This window comes from Ascaphus truei, chromosome 8, assembly GCF_040206685.1.
Source record: "Ascaphus truei isolate aAscTru1 chromosome 8, aAscTru1.hap1, whole genome shotgun sequence".
Lineage (NCBI taxonomy): Eukaryota > Metazoa > Chordata > Amphibia > Anura > Ascaphidae > Ascaphus > Ascaphus truei.
Genome location: NC_134490.1, coordinates 89,631,205 through 89,652,714, shown reverse-complemented (window position 1 = coordinate 89,652,714; position 21,510 = coordinate 89,631,205). Strand labels below are relative to the sequence as shown.

The 21,510-nt window shown below is 39.3% G+C and overlaps 1 protein-coding gene across 1 annotated transcript in view; it reads left to right on the top strand.

Moving 5' to 3' along the window:
* PCDH15 (protocadherin related 15) overlaps positions 1-21,510 on the top strand; it is a 1,763,546-nt gene that overhangs the window by 1,499,600 nt on the left and 242,436 nt on the right. The window contains exons 25-26 of the mRNA XM_075612935.1: positions 18,706-18,815; positions 20,246-20,386. Coding sequence (XP_075469050.1) covers positions 18,706-18,815; positions 20,246-20,386 — 251 coding nt within the window. The remainder of the gene's footprint in view (positions 1-18,705; positions 18,816-20,245; positions 20,387-21,510) is intronic.

The window sequence follows — 21,510 nt, the reverse complement described above, 5'->3', positions numbered from 1 at the left end:
TTCAGAAAAATACAACAGTGCTAAATGAATATATTGTTTTTTTTTTACTCTCGCTACCTTACCTCCCTCTGTCTTGTCTGCTATTTTTCTCACATATAAAATTTGTTTTTTACTTCACATCATTAACTTGAAGTCATTTTTGCCCTGCTGCTTTGCTTCATTGTGTTGGAAATTAGTTTCCTAAAATGAGACTTTTACTTTCGGAGAACACATTATCAATTTCACTGCAGTCACAAAACAGAAGAAAGGAAGAAATGTCTATTTATGTTATACATTCAAACAACATTCTGACTTTGTATGCTAAATAAAGGCCCTTAAAATTTATTTCCTGGGCTTTAGAATTGAATTTACTCTTCAAAGTACTAGTTATTTTCTTCTCAGCTTACGCTTCTTTTTACCATTACAAAGTCCTGTGAATCCATGCTGTAGTATAGCACCATCTACTGCATTAAAGTATATAACTTTGTTGGATGGACACAGGCAAAGAATGGTCTGTAAGCATGAAAACAATGGCTGATGTAACATCTCTCTCTCTAAAATATGCTGTTTTTTTTTTTTAAAGAATATGATACAACTAACTGGTTGCCATGAAAAATATAATGAAACCTGCATTATCTGTTGACATTCAGGTGTAAGAATTTAAATGAGCCCGATTCTGAGGTTTGGTAAAAGACAATAACACATGATCCAGGGGAGGGGTGGGTGCACTTGATGCTGCAACAAGGTATGCGCAATATATATATATATATATATATAGGTGGTGCCTCCTTGACAAAGGTCCCATTTGTGAACCGAAACGTTGGTTTTGTGTTTATTTTTTCAATACACTTGTTTGTTTAATTTTGGAGTGCTGCCTGCTGATTTCGTTACCATTGACTATTATTACGGAGTGCTTTTTGTTCTTTTTCTATGATATATATATATATACAGTGTTCGACAAACCTATACATTTGCTCGCCCCGGGCGAGTGGATTTAACCCCCGGGCGAGTAAATATTGGCCCAAGCAGCACACGTTTGGTACTAGGTGGCGAGTAGATTTTTTTGTGTGGCGAGTAGATTTTTTAGTGATTTGTCAACCACTGTATGTATATATATATATATATATATATACATGTAGAGGTATCAGTACCGTGTTAGCCGAGCTTCAATAATCAAAAAAATAAATAGATGATACCGTTCTGTGGCTAACGAAATGCTTTTATTTGTGCGAGCTTTCGAGATACACTGATCTCTTTTTCCGGAAGACTGTAACATCGCCGGAAGAAGAGATCAGTGTATCTCGAAAGCTCGCACAAATAAAAGCATTTCGTTAGCCACAGAACGGGGATCATCTATTTATTTTTTTATTTTTTTGATTATATATATATATATATATATATATATATATATATATATATATATATATATATATATATATATATATTTGTTTCTTTAAAAAACAAACACAAAAAAACACTATAATTATTGGGGCACTTCTGGTTTACAACCAGTTTTGTACTGTAGCTCATACATAGCACATTTAGTGCTTCTTACAATTGAACCCTTTAGGCACCAGATATGTCATGCCTTTTGTCTGTAGTATTCTGTTTCCCCTATACTGTGACATGATTGTAGTCACAAAGTATTGAGTTAAATTGTCCATATTTATGAAGAAAGAATACAGATAAAATATTTACATAGTTACATGGTAGATGAGGTTGAAAAAAGACGTGCCCATTAAGTTCAACTTATGCTAAATATACACAGATACTTTATCATATATCTGTACTTAGAGTATATTGATCCAGAGGAAAAAAACCCCAGTGTCATATCATCCAATGATATCTCATAAGGGGAAAAATAAATTCCTTCCTGACTCGAACAATTGGCAATCGGATTATTCTCTGGATCAACACCCTTCCCATGTTTACTTATTTGGTATATCCCTGTATACCTTTCCTTTCTAAAAAGATGTCCAACTTTTTTTTTGAACAAATCTATTGTATCTGCCATCACAGTCTCCATGGGTAATGAATTCCACATTTTAACTGCCCATACTGTAAAGAACCCTTTCCTTTGTTGCTGGTGAAATCTCCTTTCCTCCAAGCTTGAGGGATGACACAAGTCCTTTGTACTGTCCTTGGGATAAATAGTTATTTTGAAATTTCCTTTGTTTCTTTTGAAATCTACTTTCCTCCAATCTTAAGTGATGACCCTGTGTCCTTTGTATAGTTATTATATCCCATCTGCTTGCTTCTTCTCATAAGGCCACGTCCATGTTTACTGCTTGCGGGCGGAGGCACAATGAGGCGCGCTTCCGCTCGGCACTTTGCCCCTACAGACGCAATGAGAGCGGCTTTAGTAGGGGCTCGCCTACGCTTCTGCAAGCGCGCGGAAGCGTAGGTCTTAGGGAAATTTTACATTTTCCCGCTTGCCGGAGCGTAGGGCCAGTCACGTGAGCGGTTCGCAAACGATGAGGGCGAACCAGCTCCATGACGTCACTGGCCCGCCCCCGAAACGCCCACAGACGGCGCGCTGTCTAAGGCCAGGGAAAGCACCCGCTTTCCCTCAGCGCGCCTCCGCACGCCAGCAGTAAACATGGCTGAGGCCTAAGTCATAATATCCTCCCCCTTTTGTCATGTTCTAGCCTGCAGTGCCCATGCTTATCCACTTGGACTGCTGCTACTCTGCTAGCTCTCTCAACGAACATTCCAGACCCTGAAACCTGACACCTCTGCATCTGTGCTTTACCTCTCAGCCTGCTTACAGTAGCGACATTGTTTATTGCAGCAAAAGCCGCCGGCTACATGCGTCTGGGAAGCGGGTAGCCGCGGCGCGTGGCGGCGCACTGTGACGTCACAGTAACATGTGCGCCCGGCTTCCCCGTCTTCCCCGGCTTCCCCAGGCTTCCCCGACACCCCTGGAGATCAAATGAAGGTAAGCGGGGGTGCGGGGAAGCAGAGGGGCAGAGCAGGAGCCGGGTACGGGGTCGGGAAGGGGGGTAAATTGCGCGCGAAGTGGAGGGGGGTGCGTGGGGGAAACGCGGCGGCGCGCGGTTGTTACTGGCGGCAGCTGGGGTAGATCTCGGCGTGCCGTCGTGATTTAGTGCAATAAACAATGTCGGTGCTGTATATAAACTTCCCCTTCCTGTCTGTCAGTGCCTGTTTATACTGGTTCCTCCAGCTCTTGCTAGGTTCCTGTGTTTGCTGCTGCTATTGTCCTTTTCCTGTTTCCTCGTTGCCAACCTCTGCTTGTGACCTTGACTATGCTATCTGCCGCCTGCCTCTAACCTCTGCTTGTGACCCCAACAACGCCCCCTGCTGTTCCTTCCACTGGAATCTTTTCCAGCTGAAGATCAACCCTTGACACCTTTATTACTTTACTGGCTCTTCTCTACACTCTCTCTAGTTCTATGATGTATTTTTTAAGGATTGGTGCCCAAAATTGTACTCCATATTCAAGGTGTGGTCTTACCAATGCTTTATAGAGGGGCATAATTATGTTTACTTCCCTTCCTTTCATTGCCCTTTTAATGCAAGATATGATATTGTTTACCTTTGCAGCTACTGCATGACTTTTGGTACTATTGCTAAACCTGCGGTCTGCATGCACTCCTAAATCCTTCTCCATCAAGGATTCCCCTAATTTAACCCCATTTAATTTGGAAGTCACCTGTGTATTCTTGTTTCCCAAGTGCATAACCTTACATTTATCTGTATTAAACCTCATCTGCCATTTACCTGCCCAAGTTTCCAGTCTCTCCAAGTCCTTCTGAATAGACATTACATCCTGCTCTGATTCTACTACCTTGCACAATTTAGTATCATCAGCAAAGATGGAGACTTTGCTCTCTATGCCAACATCAAGATCATTAATAAACAAGTTTAAAAGCAGGGGTCCCAGTACCGATCCCTGAGTTACTCCACTCACAACTTGAGCGCAACCTAAAAAAGTTCTCAACTCTCTGTCTATCCTTCAACCAGTTTTCAATCCAGGTGAAAATATTTTTTCTGAGTCTAATTTTCTTAATTTTGTACACTAATCTCTTGTATTAATGTAATAAATTATTTGTTATATTGTATGGATGTATAGAGCCTTTTTTGTCTCTTGTTGAACACATAATATGTTGTTTGTTGTCTACAGCAGTGGTTTTCAACCATTTTTTGGTTAAGAAGAGTGAAATTGTGACATTCTGGGGAGCCTCAAACCTCTACCCCCTATCAGAATCTCTCCCCCAATTCCATCTCTCTCCCACTTCCATCTCTCTCTCTCCTCCATCTCTCTCCTACATCTCTCTGTTCCCCTTTTATGCTCTCTCCCTCCCCCTTATACTCTCTCACTCCCTTACACTCTCTCCCACATATGCTCTCTCCCTGACTCTCTCCCCCTTTCACTCTCTTCCTTGTTCTCTCCCCCATTACACCCTCTCTCTTCTCTCCTTACACTCTGCCCACTTTCTCTTCTCCCCTTACACACTCTCCCCCTCTCTTTCCCCCTCACACTCTCCTCTCACACTCTCCTCCTTCTCTATTGCCCCCTTACACTCTCCCCCGATCTCATCCCCCCTTACACTCTGCCCCTCTCTCTTCCCCCTTACAGTCTCTCCCATCTCTTCCCCATCACTCTCTCCCCTCTCTTGCCCCCTTACACTCTCCCCCTCTCTGTTTCCCCCTTAAACTCTTCCCCTCTCTCGTGTCCCCTTACACTCTCTTCTCCCGCTTACACTCTCTTCTCCCCCTTACACTCTCCCCCTCTCTCTTACACACACACAACCCCTTAGGGCCTGTGATGCTGTGCCGGTCCGTAGCTCCCTCATCCTGTCAGCTGGAAGTTGAAAGCGACTTCCAGCGCATACAGTAGCCGGGAGAGGAAGGATCGCCGTGACCAGGTGGCTGCTGCTACGCTAGGGAGGCGACGGGTTACTGCTGCGTGCGGTGGTGCTGCAACAATGGGTCTAGGACAGCTGGGAGAGTTGTCCTAGCTCTCCCCCCATGGTGACCGCAGAACCCCAGTTGAAAATGACTTTTCTAAACACTTACAGTCATCATGTATGTTGCATTACTGCACTATTAGGAGTTGGAACCCAGAGCTATTAAAACATTTCAGTAACAGGTTTATTGATTAGTCTTAATTCTGGAACTTCAAGATCACTGAATCTAGAGTGATTACTCATGTGAAGGCACTAATATTAGTAGGTTTAGGTGTTGTGATCTTTCAATAATTTAAGAAAGGTAAATGGTAAGAAAGGGGAGAGTCTATTGACACCCCAGTGCCTTTTCTTCCAAGCAAAGGTTAAATCTATATATGCTTTAGTGGATTTCTTGTATTCTAAACAGTATGTATCTGATGATAATCTGAGTGATTGATCTGTTTGTGTATGCCTGGAGCATACTGTATACTGCGTCATGAACTGCTACCTCTGCCTTTCAATCAGAAGTCTGATCGGGTTAGTTTAGCTTAACTATTCACACACAAATGAAATGTTCAGTAAATGGGGTGATTTGATTTTTGGTGGGTTTCTTTTTAAACTGACCCTCTACCTGTGTTGAATTTGCCAGTACTAGCAATTATATTTATATTAGAAACCATTCAAAGAAAAATCCTTAAATGAAAGGAACATTTTTGCATGTAGTTGAAATGCTGCATATTCAATCCTATGGTTTTAACCCCAAATTAAAATCCTATGCAGCTTAACATATAAAAAGAAGAGTTTTGTTTACAGGTTTGCATGTAACAGTCTGCATGTAAAGGGGTTATATTTTGCATACTGCCTTTTGGACAATATAACAATATTTTAACTTCTGATTATTAGTTTCGATTTGTCTATATACACTATTTATTGAAATCTAAATTCTTCCATGGTATTAATTAGTACTTGTGCATATGTGGTGCACATTCACCAGTATATATCATTACTTATTTTAATGGCGCTATATAATTGATAGTATTTTATTAATTTTTTCTCCCATCAGATATCTTCTTATTAGCTGTTCACTGCAGTTCTTCTGCTTCCTTGCACACATTTGGACAATTCTATTGGGATTTAATAGTGATCAATGATGTAAGTAATTAAGTCCAGGGATGATAATTCTATAAGACCGGGGTTGATATTTATTCCCTACTAACAATAATCAATGACAGTCGTTTATCCATATGTTACCAGAATATCCTTGGCACAGGTTTGTCTGATCAATAAAAAAAAAAGGTCATACTATTTGGCTCTATCTGTAAATTGTAGGGTGAAAGACGTATCTTGTACAGCAGTTATAGAATATTAGACTTAATTGATAAAGACAGTGATTTCATTGAAAATGGATGGTTAATTTGAAAATCTAATATTTTTTACTTTACTGAGACACTTGATGTCTCTATACTTGCCGTAGTGTGCATATTTTGAAAGAAAGGAAGGTTACTGATTTAACTAGGTAATTTTTTTCAATAGGAAAATACTTTCTTAAAGTGAAATGCCATCTAAAAAGAACAAGTGAATTTGAACAGCCAAGTAATAAAGTACTTAATACAGCCAAGCCAAGTATTGGCTTGTCTTGTAGGTGTACCTTTGCTAGAATTTATAGAGGATGAAAATCATCCATTGCTGGATTTTTATTTACTAAGCAGTGTTCTGCCATAAGAAACCTTCAGGAACTGGAAGACACCTTACTTTCCATTGACATTAATAGGCTGTTTGGTGCCTTTCTGCATCAAAAGGTGCTTGTTAGAGAGGGAAGAGTTAGCCCTCTCACTGTGCAGGCTTAACAGGCCACACCCTGGCTGTAAGCTCTGCTAGCCTGTTGGAAATGAGTTCCTAATCAGAAATGGACTGTTTTTTGAAAGACAGGAAGTTGCTCCCTGTCACGTGTTCCAGAACATGTATGGACACAGGTTCAAATTTCTCAGGAGTATTGCCTGGGAAACAACTGGCCCTCATGTCTGGCATTAAAATCCACAGAAACAAGTTGCCCAGAGGGGTGTGCCTGGGAACGACAGGGCTCAATTGTTTACAAATTAAAAGAGTCAAACCAACAGCCATAGATGTTTTCTGTTTTTGAACCTGAGAGAGCTGAAAGGTTCAAGGGTTTAAGTTTCCCATAGGGATTTGCCTAGGAATTGCAGGACTCCATTGCCTACAACGGATAAGGAGTCTGGAGGAGGTCCTCTCTCAGAGGATGTGCTTGGGTTGTATTTGGACTTTCCTCAAAAGCCTAAAGTAAGGACATTTAGCTTGATGTTGCATTGTCCCTTTAAGTGTTTGAGAAGCTGTTTCCTTTGTCTGGGAGAATAAATACAATTTTGTGCAAAATAAGTGGTGTTCAAGTCTTTTACTAACCAAACCACGAGGTCACACTGTCACAGTGCTTTATGGCAAAATACTTCTAGTAAATATGGGCCACATTGCCTATTCTGTAGTATTGTCACACATAGGGTACCAAACACATAATAGAGCAAAACATCCTTTTAACTACTGCTTGTCTAGCATGTACTAAAAGTCAATGCAACATTCATTTAAAAGGGTAGTGTTGTTGCATACTACCTTGACTGATGGTTGAGAGAGAGACTGTCAATTTTGAACCTCTTGACGATAAGACGAAAAAAGGAATAAAGATGTCTAACGTCAGAAAATGAAAAAAGAATATGAATATTCAAACAGCTTGAGAACATCATATTCAATCAGAATGGGTCTTAGTGGAGCATGTATTTTGAGGGATTTAAGAAGGCACTCTTGTGTGCAGTTTAAGAGTTAACCTTTCCATGAGAATAGAGAGGAATTAATAGTTTGAATCCCTTAATGGTTAGTAAGGCATTAACTAACAAAGTCTTACTAACCTTTTTGGCATGAAATAGTTGTTTTTAGGCTTTGGATGTTGATACAATGAACCTTTCACTGGCTATGGCATGCATTGGTCATGTTTTTATGACTACTGTGGCTAATTCAGGGTTAATAAGTCATATTTCTTAAGTTGTATGTTTTTATTACAACTTTACATGTAGTCTGGGCTGGGAAGCCCTGACTGGCCCACTGGGTACCTGGGGAAATCCCTGGTGCTTGCAAATATAAGATGGGCCCCCAAGGTCCACATTGGCCAAGTCTCCTCAAATGACCAGGAGTCTCCCAAAATCTCTGGTCGACACTACTGAAATTTCCAGTAGACTCTGGAGACTTGCAGAATTTTCGATGGGAACCTGTAGGCGAATGTGGCTGCAGAGAGAGAGAGAGAGACAGTTTGCTCTGCATCTTATCAGTTTATAGTTGTTTGTATATATCTGTCTGAGTCCATATGTGTCTAGAACGGTATGTGTGACTCTGAGTCGGTCTGCTCTGTCTATTAGTACACTGTATTTACTATGTGTCTATCTGAGATCAGCCTGTTCTGTGTCTATCATTATATGTACGTGTATGTCTGAATGAGTTTGCTTGCATGACTGTAAGCCCAAATATATTTTTTTCATCTGTTTTTGCCATGTAATTGGCTCTACCATCTGTTTTCCCCCTGTAAGCTCTTCATACCTCAGTTCGTTGCTGCTGTAAGGCCTTATGGGATGCTTGGTTAGTTATATCATGTTCATGATATAAATAGCCATGCAGCCCTATTACTCAACCTGGCTTAGGCAAAATAAATATGGCAAGGTTTAGGACTGAGAGCTTGTTATCATCCTTTGGACTTTGTTAAAAAGTATGTGAATAAGTAGTTTGGTCAAACTACTTATTTACATGTTTATTGTATATATGAAGATATCAGCACAGCACTGCATAGATTTATACCCTTCATTTTTAAATAGAATGCAGGAGTTATTGTTTTTAATTATGAGAAGGTGGCGATTTGTAATAGCCTGAAATAACCGAAATTGAAAACTGTCTGATGTAGGCCCTTATTCAATCTCTTCTCCAGCATTTTGAAGTGGTTTCCCAACATATTGAATAAGGTTCTTAAACACTAAAGACTATATAGCACATTAAGACCAAGAAAACATCCCTCACGTTTTCAAGAGGAACCTACATCATGTACATGACTAGTGCATTAATATTTCGAAGGTAGAAAAAACAGGATATTCAGCGCTCGTGCTGTGTGATGGTGTGGATGATCCCTTTGCAGCATGTACACAAAGTGTCTCCCCAGAAACTCTCAAATCTAGGTGAACCCCCCTTAGAAAGGGGGGAAGGCACCCTGAAAAACAAGATAATAAAAAATGCACAAATGCGCACCAGGTATTAGTGGAAGGTAATTTATTAAAAATACACAAAAACTGAGGGGATCCAACCCCACCTCAGAACAGCTGTGCAGCTGAACGGCTAAGTAACAACATGAATAATATACTATGTAAACAAATCATGCTGAAACCTGTATATGAATAAAAGAAAAAAGAACAAATGATTAAATAAAAACAAATAAATATAAAAACATACATGAATGTTAATGCAAATAAATGTTAATAAATTCATTTTATTAAAAACGGAATACCTTATCTTAAAAAAGGAGTCAATTCAATTAATTCATTGAAACCATAGGGATGTCTGGTATGCATTTCATAAATCCAAAATTGCTCCCTTTTCAATAAATGATTATCTCTATTTCCCTGTCTACTACCTAGTGATACACTTTCAAGTCCCTTAAATTTAATACAACCAGGTTCATTGTTATGCACTTCTTTAAAGTGTTTCAAAAGCGGAGTTAATGGCATACCCTTTGCTATTTTTTTTGTATGTTTTTAACATTTCTCAGGTGCTCTTACATGCGCATTTTAAACAGTCTTTTTGTCTTACCAATGTACTGTAAATTACAGCTACACTGTAAGGCATAGACCACATGCGTTGTCTGACAATTAATGAAACTTGTAATATTGTAGACTTTGTTAGTAACTCCTGATGTAACTGTTTTCCCTTGACAGATATGGTTACACGCTTTACACTTTCCGCATTTGTACGTGTCTTTAACTCCTAGGCGAGTTTTAATATCTCCAGATACGATGGCCTCTCTGGAGACTTGACTTGGAGCCAGAATGTGTTTAAGGTTAGGTGCTCGTTTGAACACTATCCCTGGTTTGGACTTTAGTTGGGACCCAAAATGGGATCAGCTTTTAATATCCCCCAATGTTTTTGCAGAATTTTTCTAATATTGTAATGGGTATCACTAAATTGAGTAATAAATGCTGGGATTTGATTTTGTCTCTTCTCACTCTTTTTATGATGATATTTCATCAAAGATTTCCTAGGAATCCTTTCTAGTTTTTTGAGCGAAGAGTTTACTAAATCGCTATCATATTCTTTGTCTAGGAATCTTTTCTTTTAAAAGAAAGATTGTTCTTCATAATCCACAGCCTTAGAATCATTTCTCTTTAACCTGAGAAATTGATTAAAGGGAATATTTTGGACCCATTTCTTATCGTGACAACTAAATGGGTCTAAATATGAATTTACATTTGTAGCCTTAAAATGCGTTTTAGTATGTACAGTTTTGGCCTCAATGTAAATCTCTAAATCGAGATAATGAATGCTTACTGAGCTATTTTCACCACTAAATTTTAAATTAAAATCATTATTGTTCAGATTTGTGACAAACTCAAGATAGGAATCTTCTGTCCCCTCCCACACAATAATAATATCATCGATGTATCTCCTCCACAGCTTAAGGAGTACATCTAAAGATCACCAGAGACACCCACTGTCCCATATACAAATTGGCGAATGACGGGGCAAATGTTGTTGGAAATAATTACCTTCCACTAATCCCTGGTGCGCATTTGTGCATTTTTTATTATCTTGCATTAATATTTCTGCCATTTTTATTGGTTCTAACATTAAATCAAACTACATTTCACTTTTTTTTCATATCTATTCTCTGCCGTAAGGTCTCCTAAAGCCGATCTTGTTCTAGCACTGCTCTTTCATTGGGATTTGCTTCTTTTTGTACTGTGTTGAATCCCTTTATATAAAGTATTTGAAAGGTTCTATCATACAGGCACACCCCGCATTAACGTACGCAATGGGACCGGAGCATGTATGTAAAGCGAAAATGTACTTAAAGTGAAGCACTACCTTTTTCCCACTTATCGATGCATGCACTGTACTGCAATTGTCATATACGTGCATAACTGATGTAAATAAGGCATTTGTAACAGGCTCTATAGTCTCCCCGCTTGCGCACAGCTTCGGTATAGGTAGGGAGCCGGTATTGTTGTTCAGGACGTTCTGACTGACGCATGCGTGAGTTGCCGTTTGCCAATTGAGCTAGATGTACTTACTCGCGAGTGTACTTAAAGTGAGTGTACTTAAACCGGGGTATGCCTGTATACCCCCTCTCCCTTCAATCTTCCAAGCTGCACATTTTAAGGCCCTGTTATCTTTCCTGACATGTCCTTCGGTATACTATAAATCATACTCCATCTCAGTAGCCCTTTTTTTTGCATCTCCAATTTATTTACGTCCTGCCGGAGATATGGTTTCCAGAATTTAACACAGTACTCTAGGTGGGGTATCACCATTGATAATAAAGTACAATCACTACCCCTCCATTTCTGCTACTAATGCCTCTCCCCAGACAACCTAACATCCTGCTGGCTTTCCACCTACAGTAGCTTTGTTACATTGCTCGCCTACATTTATGTCTGCTTATGTCCCAGGTCCCTTTCCTGTATAGCAGTTGACATTATAGTGCATTAACGCTGTTTTCTGCCTTTGGATTTTCAGAACCCACATGCATTATTTTTTATTTTTAAGCATGGAATTGTACTTACCTCATTTTGCCCATTCCTCCAATCTACCTATATCATTAGTAATTTTGTTTACCTGCATAGTGTCATTTTGTGTCATCTACAAAAGGGCATACTTATCCCACCAATTCATTTTAAATGTCACCAATGAAGATATTAAAGCGCATCGCTCCCAGGACAGATTACTGAGCTACTCCACTGGTTACCTTCCCCTCCTCTGAATGTATTCCTGTACTTCCAGTGATGTCACTATTTTCCAGCAGAGTGAGACTGACCCCCATTGATAGTTTTATCACCACTGGGCAAATAAAACATGGGGGGACATTTATGACTGCATGTTATGTCATAATGTAAAAACGGCCATTCACATAACGCCTGTTGATTAAATTAGGATACCATATGTATCCTTCTATGGAAACTGTCCTAGTATGCCAGAACAGATGTGCATTAAGTGTATTATGTGAGAAAATACAGATAGAAACATGATACAGATACAGCCACCAGTCTCCGATCACTTGCCTTGGAAAATCTGGGGCAATTTCCCAATAAACTGCAACATTTCTGTGAGATTTCTGCAGTCAGACTAATGGCCCATTGGATTAACACAGCGGGGGGTCCTTGCAGTCCCATTCAAACTGAATGGGACTGCAGGGACCCCTGTTGTGTTCATCTTAAATTCTATAGTTCTTAGTTTGTAAACTGTAAATTTGGATAATACAATAGTTATGTGTTCTGTTATTATACGGCACATTTCTGCATACTTCACGTTTTCATGCAAATGTCTGTTACATTTATGCAAAGTGTGTAGAGAGATCATCAAGCAGGTTACGGATCTTATAATAGTTTATTTTAATTTTTTTAATGTATTCATTTTTTATACTGTGTGGATACAGTGAATGTAAAATTTAACTACTTTAATTCAAATATTAAAAATAATTTGAATTTTTTGACTAATCTGGGGTTTTTGAAAATAGTTAAAGATTCCAATGTGAAAGTTCAATGGGTTTGTGTGAACTGTGTAATAATATACTCACTGTTACTAATAAACTTGGGTAGTGAGACAGTATTGTGAGGTTTTTTTTTTTAATCATGTTGTGTAAAAATACATTTGGTTGTCAATTTATCTTTGACTGAGGATTTATAAAAAGTATCTTTGCAAACACAAATCATGTGTCAGCTTTCAAACCCTTATGGGTTTCCACTTCAAGTGTACTGGAAGCACAGTTGCAAGGAAGCATATGCACTGTCTATATCATATTCACACACACATCTGATGAGTAGCAAAGAAACAAGGAACAGAAATGTCACACAAAACCAGTGTCAAAATACTACTTTTAAAACTCTCTCATATGACCACTAAAGTACTTTTCTAAATTATGGAAGAGTTATTTTATATTTCAAACAATATCAATGTAACTGAATCATAATTTAAAATCATTAGAATATAAAATAAAAGTTCATGAAATACACCACTACCAACATTATTAGCCATTTCTGAATTATAACTGTTTAAGCGCTGTAGTGCCCTTTGCAATCTATATTCTCAACCATTATTTTTAAAAAACTGTATAAATAGTACAGCACGCATGTCATTTTATTCTGTCTGCAGCATGCGGCAGCTACACTGTAAAGACATTTGTTTGGCAGGATGGATTTTATGCTACACTTGGGAACATTTAATGTGTCATTCTGATAAAATATATTTCATTTACTGTAAGCTGTATCTGTGGTAAGCATAATATGCTTCACTGTAGCAACACTGCTGGAAAAATGGAGGGGGAAAGAAGGAAAATCAAATTATAATATGACAGACTATACTTAGTGTTTGCTGCTCAGGGTTTGCTCAGTTTTAACATTGCCTGTTTATTATGTATAATCATGAGAATAAATGGTACTTCATTTTGCCCTAATGAAAAGTCGCTATTTCTCTGGAGAATGAGCCATCAGGTCAGACTTTTCTACATGTACTGCTACAAATAGGATGTTAAATGGTATTAAAATAGAATAATGTAATTACTCATACAATTGGTATTGGTTCATTTTTTGCCTAACATCAAACAGTTCTGTAAAACAATGTTTAGGTACAAGTTTAGGATGACAAAGAATGAAGTTGCATTCATGCTAAATATGTTTCTAAAATATCATGTATGTATGTATATCTTTATTTCTATAGCGCAAATAGGGATTTACAAAAGAGACAATACAGTACAGGGAATTATAATACAAGTGCAACAAACAAAATCAGACAAAAAGAAAGGAAAGCCTTGCTGCAGAGAGTGTTCAATCTAAGTGGTATGTTGGGAGACTTACAGAGACAGTAGGTGAGGGAACAAATGCAGTAGATGTCAGTACTTAGCCACAACGGTTGATAGCAGTGGCTGTGAGGGACAAAGGTGAAAGGTGAGAGAGCAGTAAATGTGTAAGGGGTGGAAAGGAGATAGTTGTGGGTAGAGCACAGGAGACGAGCAGGAGCATAACGAGAGATCAAATCTGAAATGTAGGGAGGAGCAGATGGGTGGAGAGCCTTGAAGGTAAAGAGGAGAACTTTGTACAGTAGGTAACTGAACTTTGATGGGAAGTCAGGAGAGAGATTTAAGGAGGAGATGAGCAGCTACTTTCTCCTTTGCAATCTATCCACAATGCTGCTGCTAGAATAATTTCACTTTCTCTCAAATAAAGTTGTGATGCAGGGAGGCCTCTTACTGTCGCGGCCGCCTTTATTCTAAAGCTTACCGGGATAAATGCGGGGCTTTTCACCGTTTTGTATCAGAGTTTCCCGCGCGGCGGCCACATCAGCAGATAAGCGCTAATGGCGCTTATCATTGAAAGCGCCAGAGGCACGGGAAACCGGCCGAAAAGAAGTCGCGCGCCCTCCGCGGTTTGAAAATTCCCGCGGTGGCGGCTGCTTTAGGATAAAGGCGGCTGCCACTGTAGCAGTATGTTAAAATAATCCAGATGGGAGAGGATAAGGGCATGCATTACAGTTTTAGCAGTAGATTGACGGAGGAAAGGGCAAATCCTGTCAATATTACAGGGGAAGAGGTTGCCATGCCGTTAATGTAAATGAAGAAGGAAAGGGAAGGGTCAAATATCACTTTGTCACAGGGAGCAAGTGCAGGGATGGAGTTCAGTGGCTTGGAAAGACTAGCAGGGGGGAGAAATGGTCAGTCATGAACCAGAGGTCAGGGCTGACAGCAGGCAAAAATGGTCTGGAGCAGGCAGAGGTCAGTACTGGAGAGAGACAAGTGAAGTCAGGTCCAGCAAGCTTGAATATAGGGATGAGCCACAATAAATAAGCATAGGAAATATGAAGCAGAAGTTTTAAATAGGGCTGGCTGCAAGAAAAGTGCACATGATTAAGTCATTAACAGGTTTAAGACAGTTCTATATCAGAAACAGCAAGGAACAGCAGTCCCGGTGGCATACATGAAAATTGTTAGGAGCGAGAGCGACCAGAGTTCAATCCCTATCAGTGACGTCCCTGACACACTCCTAGGCAACGTCCTTTGGTGATTGGTGAGATGGATAGAATAAGGGGAGATTAAGCAAGGTTTAGGGGGAAATGGGAAGAGGTCAGTTTTAGACAAATGGCAGAGGATCACCATCCACAAGGATATATCAAGGAGGCAATCAGAGACTTGAGACTGGATTGCAGATGTGAGGGTAGGAGTGGATAGATCTGCTTATCTGCATAGAGATGATACCTGAGGCAAAAAGAGTTGATTAGGTGACCCAGTGATAGTGTGTAGAGAGAGAAAATGAGAGTTCCCATAAAACAGCCCTGAGGTACACAAACAGACAGATCATTAGAAGACAGATTCCATGATAGAGCTTTATTGGTGAATACAATTGAGTTTAGAATAGGAAGGAGAGGAGAGTGGTCAACAGTATTGAAGGCAGCAGAGAGACTAAGTAGGGAGAAATTACTATGGGATTTTGCTTTATGTAGATCATTGTATACAGGGTTACATTTTTGTTGAGTGAGCTGTACGAAAGCCAGATTGTAAACGGTAAAGGAGAGCATCAGAATTAAGGTCGTTGATCATGCAGCAGACCATGAAATGTTCTAGCAGTTTGGAAGCAAAAGGCATGGAGGAAAGAGGGCTGTAGTTTGTAAGGCACATAGGTTCAAAGGTATTTCTAAGAAATTCAATCTGCGTAATGAAATCCATAGGTAGATTGTGCCCTCTTAAATCCATGCAAAATCCTCAGAATCAACTAGTGAATTGCAGCCAAAATGCATTTCTTATGCCACTCCCACTTCCTGCCTTATTATCACACACTTTATGGTGAGACAAGGGATAGGGTGTTTGGACTGAGTTTGGAGAGTAAGGGGGGAGAGAGAGAGAAATATGAAAATAGATTAGTAGTAGATAGAAAGAAAAATACATGAGAAAAAAAGAATGTTTTTGTTTTATTTTGTTATATTTTTGTTTGTTTTTTAAATTGTATGTATTTTTATTGTGTGTTGTCAGCCATGTGTGTGAGATACAATGAGAGAGACTAGAGAAATATAATTGACTGAGTGATTTTAATTTACGCTTAGGGATGCTTTTGCACTTTGTACATTGTCCTTGATTGTTGCTGTTGTTGCTTTGGAACTGGCTGTGGTACTGTATTACCAATGAGGCAACTCTAGTAATGGAATAGCAGCCGCTGCTGGCCTCAGTAGCCTGGGCTGCATACTGGCACACTACATGCAGAGAATGAGAGAAACTAAATGTGTATAAGTTTAACTCTCCTTGAAACTAATTGACATACCGTATATTCCGGTATATAAGATGACTTTTTAACCCTGGAAAATCTTCTCAAAAGTCGGGGGTCGTCTTATACGCCGGGTATCGTCTTATACGCCGGCAAAGTGCAAAGTGCGGGCAGACGCGGCTTCCTTGTTTATTTTTTCTGGCGTGCCGGGCGCCGGTCACATGCGCCAGGCCAGCGGTGCGCAAACTGGGGGCGCAGCCTGTGTGGCGAAACCTGGGAGCAGAGCAGAGCAGTGGCAGGCAGAAGCTCCGTGCTGCTGCTGTTTCCCTGTGCTTGCAGAGGGGGCGGGGCGTCCCTCTACACACAGACACAAGCCCTCCTCTTCCTGTCTTTACTCCTCCAGTGTTCAGCAGCGTGGGGAGCCGAGCATGCAGTACAGTAGTACTTTCGTGTGTGTGTGTGTGTGTGTGTGTGTGTGTGTGTGTGTATATATATATATATATATATATATATATATATATATATATAGTGATGTGTGTGTGTGTATAGTGATGTGTGTGTGTGTGTGTGTGTATAGTGATGTGTGTGTGTGTGTATATAGTGATGTGTGTGTGTGTATATATATATGTATAGTGGTGTGTGTGTGTGTTTGTGTGTATCCCAAACTCTATATTTCAACTGGAAAAGTTGGGGGTCGTCTTATACGCCCAGTCGTCTTATACGCCGGAAACTACGGTAGTATTGTTATTATTATTATTAATAATAATAATAATAATAATAATATACTGCTATATCATTTATACTGTATACTAGATGCAGAAACAGTACAGGAGAAGAGCCCAGGCAATCATCACAGGGAGTGGACAGCACACAGACAGGGGGTCAGTCCAGTCAGTCAAAGGTTAAGGGTTAAGCTACAGGTTTTATTAAAGAAATAATCTATAAATGTATTACCTATAGTAATACAGCAGCAGTTCTAACCAACCCACCCCCAAACACTGCCTACAAACACTAAGGCTTAATATGAGGCTGCACCTCTATTGGTATACTCCTTCTCCCATAATAATTACATTTAAAAATTAGGATTCCGAATCTGTCGGATGAATTTTCAAGGATAAAAAAAGGAATCTGCCCTTTTCTGACTGATCCATGGAATTCAGCAACTGAAAGCACTTGCCAATCCACGGTGGATTTAGGTTTCTGCAAAAATGTTGCCATCTCTAGTGCCTGCGCTTTCCTACCTGTTGACGTCCTTGGATTAAATTGAAGAATACAATTCTCTCTGTAAATAAACATGCTATAGTCTACAATGATAGAATATTTTTTTATACTACTAGTATTCCAAAGGTTATTTCTTTTCCGTGAGTATGTGCCTTAAAATAGCCCCAACCAAACACATCAGCTATGTTGATTTTGCTTGGTACCTTCTGCAGTCTCATAAACCCCATAAATAATCAATAGGACAACAATAGAGTTTATTTATTTTTTGCTTGTGTTTAGATATTGTTAGGTTGTGTGTCACAGTTTCATATGTACTGAACTGTACTGTACTCATTATTATTATGTACTCACTTATTATAGAAGGGCTCATGTCTTCTGAAATGCCATATTTTTAATGGTGTGAATGTTGTTGTTTTTTTTTTTTATATCTACATGATATTGTATGATTTTTGTTTTTCACTGGCATCTTTATGTATAACTTGTGTAACTATAGTGATTAAACAATTAAGCATCCAAACAAACACAAGTAATGTTTTTTATGAGAGGAGACAAACTGAGGAATCCTGAGGTGTGTCATATTGAACTATCATACAAGAGGGTTGATTCTTTACAATATGTGCTGATGTTGCCGATTGGGTCAATTTACTTTAATGGGGAATTTTGGCTGAAAATAGCCCGATTTGATGGCTTTGGTGCAAATAAAATCAGCCTCAAAGAGTAAGAAAATAGGTTGTCTCTTTGTTGCATAGTGAACACAAACATTTAGTTTCATGTTAGCATGTAACCGAAGGGTTATACGTTCACAGCCTCTCCTCCCGCCAAATCTGACCCTTGACTGGAAGAGGGTATGGGCAACAACATTGGAGAAAATCCTGATATATGTGAAAAATAAAAATGGGACCTTAGGTTAACAAATGTACACAATATTGTAATTGCCTTTAAATTATTTGTTTATTACACATTCTAGTTATCTTCCTGTTGAGATAACATTGACTTTAAGCAAAAAAAAAAAAAAGCACAGTTTTTTTTTATTCCAGTAAATTATACTATCATGTTAAATAAATGCAAAAACAAGTATACAATCTCTTTTGTAGGCCGCCTCCAGTAAGTGAATCTGCTGCAATCGGGACTGTTGTGACAGTTGTAACAGCTGCTGCACTAAATCAAACTATAGTGTATGTGATTGTCTCAGGGAATGATCAAGGTAAGTGTCCTCGTAAATATTTAAGTATTGTCTCCACTGAAAATATTCGTTTGTTTAATGCACTGTTTCCTCAGCATTTTGTTGCAGTGTCATTTGTTGACGTCTTCTGGCAAATAATTTGGAATATTGAATGTAACTACTCTGGTGCAGTGGGGGCTTACTCCTGTTTTCTTCTGCTTGTACAAGTTACATTTTTGTAGTACATTTACAACAACTAAAAATGCCACTCGTGTGTACAGTACATTCGCAGGTGTAAAACCTGCCTTTCTCCATTATATCTCAGCTTACAATGCTTCCATTGCAGCCTGGTACTAAAGTACATTTCAAGTCATCCTTAGAAACAACATTAGGTTGTCTACATTAGGCGAGATCCGCACTCCAAATGTAAATCAAAGAAAATGAAGGACTTACGTTTTACTGTTGGTCTTACCAAGTTGCTTCTTTAATGATTTAAGGCCTCCAGGCCCCTTCACCATGCTGACGAAGGGGCCAGGAAGCCGTGAAACGTTACTCTATTGTGCACACATAACAGTGTGTGCTGATTTTTTCTGCATTGCTGCTTCTTTTGAAACATTAAAGAAGAAACTTAGTGAGGCCAAAAGCAAAACATAAGTCCTTCATTTTCTTTGATGTAATTTTTGAGTGCTGATCCAGTTTGTTTTTAGTATAGTTGTATGCATCTTGTGGTATAGATGCAGGATCATAGCACCTCTAGCTGAATTATATTAGACAGGGTGAGTGAAGGTCATTCTTTTTTTTAATGTCTACATTAGGCTAGCATTGTATGCAAATAATGTTTGAAATGTGCTGTTTGCACATTGTAAGAGCTATCATTGTTTAGTGGGGGAAAAAAACCTAGAGAGAAGGAGTTAGAGGAAGGGAGTGGAGAGATAAAAGAAATGTACAAGGGGGAAAAGTTAGTCACGTGTAAAATAAAGAAAATCTGCTTGTGCTTAACACGCCAACAATGATTAGTATTACCACCTTCTATCTGGAACTGTTGTGACATTTAATTGAATAGAGATGCTACTGAATTGAGATTCATTCAACACTCAAGGGTTTATGATTTGTATTGTCTTGGATAAAAAGCTCAACAAGGTTCCTGAAATACACGTTCTTTTCACCTGACAATTAACCTTATAATCTTCTGTGTCATGTGGACATCTCCAAACCATTCCCCTTCACACTGATATCTGCAGTGCAAATGTAATTCTCTGTATTTCCCCTGTGGGCAGGTTTGCTTTGTTTTTACCAAAAATCCAAGCGTTTTATGTTTTGTTTAGTATGCAGCATGAGTAATATATTATTAGAAGCTAAAACAATTAAAGTTAACCCAATTACGGTGAAGGTCTGACTGTTTTTATAGGTTGTACTGTATTCTATAGAGACATATTTAAAAGTGACTGTTTTTATCTGTTAATTTAATGCAGGTACATTTGCCATTGATAACAGCACAGGGGTTATCTTTGTCGTAAAGCCACTGGACTATGAAAATACTACAAGCTATGAGCTAAGGATCCAAGCAGACTCTATGCAAGTGGTTAGATTTAATCTACGAGCTGCCTCTAAAAGTAAGTTACAGTTCATTTGCTTTGAAAGTGATGATTCCCTTCATAAATTTCAGAATATTTTTTAGAAAATATATATTTCTCTTTTCCTGAGGACAGTATGTCCTGAATGTTTTGATCATATTCAGTTGTGTGCTGTAAATGGTATTTAATATAAATATATATTTCTATCTGTAGGAACAGATGGAAAATATGTCAGTGTTGCATCAGATATAAACACTTCAACTGATTCACTGAGTTTCCTATGTTTTACTTATTAAATGAACAATAAAATGTCCTCATTTCCATCCGATGCTGAATTTAGGTTTAAGGACAAAAGCCTTTTATTATTAATAAACAATTATAGACAGATGGATGAGGAACATTGAAAGAGACATAAACAGAGGAAGGGTGAGATAGTAACAGAGCAAGTGGAGCACAACAGTATAATTTCAATGTCTTGCAACCATATTCATTTTTTGCTATACGTGACAATTGTTAAGGTAAACATATTTGATGTACTCTTCTGCCCGTCCTTTATGGAGCTGGGTCGCAGAACCAGCTCACGTGACGCGACTGCAGCCCCAAATATCATTTCGGGTTGTAGCAGCGTCAACGCTGCACTTTGCCGCCGATGCAGTTTTCAGTTTGAACACTCCCACCGAACAACCTGAAATTGCGACGGACATGCGCGTGCACAAAAGCGTGTGCAAGTCGTGTAGCAGCCACCATGAACTCGGCCTTAGTAACCAATCACAGGATTTGAAGGGATAGAGCATGGCTGCTGCTGCTACTTGGGGCTGGGCATCTTCCTCCATCCTGATAGGCTGCTGCACTGTAATGCAGCCAATCAGGATTGAGGTGGCAGGAGTCTGGGGGGGGGGGCAAAGAGTGGAGGGAAAGCATATAGCAGAGAGAGGTGAAGCTGTGTCTTGTGTGTCATGTGTGTATTTGTTCTGTTTTGTCCTGGTGTGTGTGTGTGTACTGATGGAGCGGACGTTATTCGAACACATCTTGGCGCCGATTTTGAGTTTTCTGCTGTTCCCCACGCAGCATGAACGCGGCCAATCGCCCCAGGCACCCGCACTTATCGCGGAGGTTTTGTTTGAATTTCATGGATTCTGTTTCTTCGTTTGCGATAAAATGGA